The sequence below is a fragment of the Opisthorchis viverrini genome (assembly GCF_000715545.1).
Source record: "Opisthorchis viverrini unplaced genomic scaffold opera_v5_61, whole genome shotgun sequence".
Taxonomy (NCBI): domain Eukaryota; kingdom Metazoa; phylum Platyhelminthes; class Trematoda; order Opisthorchiida; family Opisthorchiidae; genus Opisthorchis; species Opisthorchis viverrini.
In genome coordinates this window covers 293,889-299,319 of record NW_008751717.1, presented here as the reverse complement: position 1 = coordinate 299,319, position 5,431 = coordinate 293,889, and the positions used below count along the sequence as shown (strand labels likewise).

Below are 5,431 nucleotides of genomic sequence, written 5' to 3'. Positions count from 1 at the left end.
CCGTGTTCCTGCGTGAGCACGGTGGTGCCTCATTCACGTGTCAAGGATGGGGATAGTATTTTCATCTTGGGTTATTTCGCGTATCATTCTCATGGAGCACAATCTGCCTAGCACGAGGCTAGACTGATTACTCTTGCAAATCGGAGAAGTGATATCAACCAATCAGAATGTAGCGTATTGGGGCCCCGGCGGCTTGTGCGACTGGGCGTGGGCTGAACGTGCTGCTGCTGCGTAATGACGCTCGACCTGAACACAAACGGCTCTGCGTTGCGCTCGGCCGTGGACGCCGTGTTGAACGGGACGTATTCTTGGTACCGCACTGTTTTTCTCATGTTACCCTCTAGGATTGTGTTGGGATACTCGGGTACGAGTTATACGTTGGACGTTATAAGCCATGGTAAGGTGCTTTAAAGTAGACAGTCCACTGACACCCCCCTCAGGGCTGAACAGAGACAATATGTTTGATGAGTTTTCTCCGGGACGAGTACTATTTGGGTTTGTAAGGGCGTCGGAAGCATCCAGCGAACGATCGTCGCGCCTGCCCGCAAAATATGTTTTCATCTGCTGGGTGAGTAGTATTTATTGTTTCGCCATTGTATGTCTAATATGTCAGGCAGTTGTGGTTCTTATTGCGGCTGTAAATGAAATATGGCATTGTGGTGGTCTTGTTTTGTCATTCACTCACTCCGTCGTATGTTTGGGAGTTGTTTAAGAGATGTCTAAGTGTCGTTTAAGAGTCGTTTAAGTTTTAGGAGTTGTTTAAGATGTTTTAGAGTTGGCCTCACGTGTGTGATACCTCATTTCGAAGGGACACAATTGGGGATCGCCAAAGTGAAGGACGTAAATGTAGGAACACCATCTTCCCCACTGCGGAAATATGGAGTGTGATTGAGAGTACAGGCAGCTGCTGGCCTACATTCTCTGAAGTAAATTAACGCCATGGACTAGTTAGTTCAACCAAAATAGTAGCGCGGCGTGGTAGACAGCTTTGAGACAAGTGACGCGATTTTGAAGGACAGACGGTCCAGATGTCACTAATGCCGATAGAATTACACCACTAGTCCGTTGGGATACTGGTTTTCCATATGAACGTTGAGTATGACCGTAGAAAAGTAATATCCAGGAAAGGTAGGAACTTATTGGAAAATTCCTATGGCCCTAGAGTAAGCGACCGAATTCGCTCTATTGAAACCTTCCAGAACCATATGAATAAAGACATTTCACCGTCATATTAGAGCAAGCAACCGTCGGTGGGAGTTACCTACCGTTCTTTGCGAGCTCTGACTTGATACATGCTGACGGACGCGTTGGCTTGGCCCCATGGTCAGGAAATAACGACACTGGGATCAGTCACATACAATGTCCTCCGGGATATCTGTTCACGCTCAAGGCGAAACTATTGAACCTCAGTAAGATGGGTTTTAAGCTTCCGGAATTTATCAAGTAACCTGGATTTGTTAAGTGAGTTGTGGTGTGGTTGTAATGGAAGGTATCTATTTATTTTGAAATACTAACTGAAGCTTAGAAAGCCCTGCGCATAATACCATCAGGCCTGAGGCAACCTATTCCCTGTTCCCTCTAGACCAGTACCCTGCGCATAATACCATCAGGCCTGAGGCAACCTCTTCCCTGTTCCCTGGGACTAGACCAGTCTTCGGTATCTCCGCAGATCGAACTTGTTAGTCAGTGTCTCCGAGCGGGATCCCTCAAAACCCCACTCTTTACTGACTTACGGGTTGGACTTTTGATTCAGAGACTGGAGGCTCTTCCCATTGTCTTGTGAATCAAACCTTCAAAGCAGCGTGCTTCATACGAATCCTCTTTCTCGACCCGGGCAACCGGGATACGGGTTGGACTTTTGATTCAGAGACTGGGGGCTCTTCCCATTGCCTTGTGAATCAAACTTTCGAAGCAGCGTGCGTCATACGAATCCCCTTTCTCGACTATCATTTGCCCATAGTTCTTTATCTATCGCTTTTCTCCAGTTCACCCCACCCTGCGAAAAAACGTCTTTGGATCATTTGATTGTTAATTATCGGTCTGATCTGCCTTGTCCAACCAACTTCTGAATAACAACGAACAGAATAACAGATTATCTCTAGATGGGAACAATCGAAATCTGTACTCTGTCAAACTTGACAGACAGGCAGTGCCAACCCACACCTCATACTCTTTTGCAAGTAATGTGTGTCTTATTTCTGAAGCATACAAGATTGAAGCATGGTCGTAAATCATGTTGTACCCGAGACGAACTCAGCTTTTTTACGTTTTACTGAAACGTTCACTCAGTACTGCTGAATGGTGGTGGGGGTTTCATGCCAGCATGATACGGGTACGATGGCCACGCAAGTCTCGAACGTCAAGTAGCGAACAGTCTAAGGAAAGACCAAAAGCGCTGGTGGATAATGTAGGATCAGGAGATGGAGAAGAAAACCGCCTTATTCGATGGACTGGCCAAAGGAAGGTTAATATGAGTGAAGTAATGAGCAAGAAAGTAATTCAATGATTCGTTCATTGAAACGCCGATAGAGAAGACCAGTCGAGTACCGTGAAAAACAGTTTGTTTGGCCTCGCAGTACAATGCTGGCGACTTTGTATACTGGCTAATGAAAAACAAACCCTGATTGTTCACCAGAAGGAATAACGTACGAAACAGCCCCCTTTGTAGTGCAAGAAGACACCTGGATTAGGTCTTTCTAAAAAAGGTACAGAATCTCATTGTCCACGTGACAAGATCTATTGGTGTTATGCGCAGTAAAGATAAAGTGTTCGGGGACGGGACGGGTCAACACTCGTCTTTATCCTCAATCAGGCATGTGAGTTGTGTGAAAACCGTCGTGGTATCAGCTTGGCAATTGCGGCATCAAAGTTACTGTGCCGTCTCATTCTCCGAAGGATGACGAAACGCAGGGAGGTGGCTTGTTGCGGAGTTCGAAAGTTAAAGGTCGAGAGTCAGGATTTGAATAATGATTTTAAGGTGTCTACCGATGGTGGCATACGGATATATCAGTACTTGAGAGTGGACCTGCGGGGATATCGCTGACGATGGGTTAATGTAAGGGAGGAAAACAAATGTGTTAAAGAGAAAGAAGGGAAGTATCAGTTTTGGCTTGGTCCCGCCCACTCGCAGTGCCGTATGCAGCGAGTAATGTGACCCGGCTGATGGCCTCACGCAACGGCCGATGTCGCATGAGATAGTCTGTGACTGCAATTCACGGCAGCATGTGAGCTGGGGTACTGCCGCGGCGCCCAGGCATAGACAGGGCGATTATCGTCTTTGTTCAAAACCTTTGTCTCAAAGGCCTAACCTAATGTCGCAGGTGGTTGGCTTAATGCCGTTAGAGCACTCTAAACTTCTAAGGAGTGTGATCCTACCCCAACTTAGAGGACCAGCAGATTGTCACTCAGGTCTGTACCCATTGACCAACTTAGTATGAAAAGCTGAGTGTCACATGCACACACCGGTACATTTGTACCTTGTCGATGAATAGATCAGTTAGATTGTAAGAATCTAGGTGAGACTAGGCGGGACGGTGGTATGTGACGGAACAAGACAAGTTTTCCTCATTGATTGTTGCTGTTTTATCTCCAGGTGGGAGTTTCAATGAATTTTCAAATGTAGTAGTACTCCCGAATATGTTTTGTAAATGTTCATAGTTCAGAACCGAGTCATGTGCTCATAAATGGGTAGAGATCTAAGTCAAATCGGATCATATAAGCAGCGTCTTCGCACCTGAAAGACAAAGCCGCCTTGAGTTCAGACAGCTACGGTCTGTAGAAGTTTATAGACAGCATTTGTAACCTGCAAAAATACGCCAACGCTCCTTAAGGAATGACTGGGATGGCAACGTAGTTCATAGTTTAGTGAGTGGGAAGAATCGTGTAGGATCATTTCGAGATCAGAACAACTTTCCATATGTTAATATATTAAGGTTCTAGTGATGAAACGGGAGCATACATTACGGTCGGTGGACAAAATAATGTCTGGTGTGAATAATAACTGTCCACGAAAAGCTGCAGGTGAGCAGAACGATGTTATGGGTATGGTAGAGACAAAAAGTAGAAATCTGGTTAAAGGAAGGGAAGTTTACAGGGCAGGCAACTGTCAGAAGACGGTCTCCCCCTTCCGGTGCCTAGCTGCCATGCCACCCGAAGGAAGCACGAGGGCTGGGATACTGCCAGGTCGCCCAAGCCTAGACAGGGGAAGTCGAATGGCGGAGGTCGGATTCGAACCACGGACCTTCCGGTCAGTAAATTCGCGCTCTAACCACCTGGGCCATCTCGCAGAACGATGTTATGGGTATGGTAGAGACAAAAAGTAGAAATCTGGTTAAAGGAAGGGAAGTTTACAGGGCAGGCAACTGTCAGAAGACGGTGTCCCCGGATCTTCAAAAATGCGTCTCCCATGTGACCATTTCAGGACAAATCAAAGGTCAGCCTTGTTCCGAGGTATTTAAGGCAGTTTTCCTGCGCTAATGCACAAACGATTTTTTAGAGGGATGGTTGTAAATAATTCAGATGTTCGTATTCTGATCCTGACCCAGAGCCGCCACTTTGGTTGGGCTTGAGTGCTACAGTGATCCCGCGGGATGCACTGGCTGGAACGTCGTCCCACAAGGTGCAACCATGCCAGGAAGGCCAAAAGGGAGCAGTCACACTAAGAGCGGCGAGAGTAATCGTGCTACGAGGCGGTCTGGGGGTAAAGTCGTACTGTCCTCTGCGACAGGAGTGTGAAGGCAGTAAGGTGTTTCTCCCAGGCGACCAGCATGTCCATATTTATGGAAGCAGCGATGCTGCCTTCCCCCGAGGAAGGACGGGTTAGAAAAGGTCGGCCCCAAAAACCTCACACTCCGATCGCCCAACTGTTGACCGTGACCGCCGGCGCATTATCCAATACGGTCGAAATACTTTTAAAACCAAAGAGCCCGGTGCTGCTCAAAAGGCACCTGCTGTGCGCAGCCGCATCAGGAATGAGACAGTAATGCCTTATTCCCTGCGCCCTCGGGTTAGGCCAACCCCCTGCAGCCGAGCAGGACAGACTATTGAATCATCGGCTCCGAGCAGGGGCCCCAAAGAAAACCCTACTGTTCGCTGCCTCGTGGATCAGACCTTTGAGTCAGAGGCTATGAGCAGGGTCCCCGAACGTGATTGATGCGAGGAAAGCTATGCGAGCGGCAAACGAGTACGACGGTGCACGCAAATTCCTCAAACGCCAAATATTGAAGAATCTAAGGAAAGATAGCTCCAGTGGACATCGCAAAATCGGGAGATGGAGAAGGCATCATCATCATCATCATCAACGACAGCATGACACAAGTGCTCAACACCAATGCTTTACTGCCGTACAGCCATGACTTATTTGAAAGCCTTATTGTAAAGAAAAGAATAAAGGTGGATGGGGGAGGGACTTAGTGCTAGCTTAACACAATCA

At 47.4% G+C, this 5,431-nt stretch overlaps 1 protein-coding gene across 1 annotated transcript in view; it reads left to right on the top strand.

Moving 5' to 3' along the window:
- Nucleotides 1-457: 457 nt before the first annotated feature.
- Nucleotides 458-5,431, top strand: part of T265_13369 (hypothetical protein) — a gene marked incomplete at both ends in the record, with an annotated part of 41,449 nt that continues 36,475 nt past the window's right edge. Inside the window, one exon of the mRNA XM_009168603.1 lies at nt 458-568. Within this exon, the coding sequence (XP_009166867.1) occupies nt 458-568 (111 nt within the window). The remainder of the gene's footprint in view (nt 569-5,431) is intronic.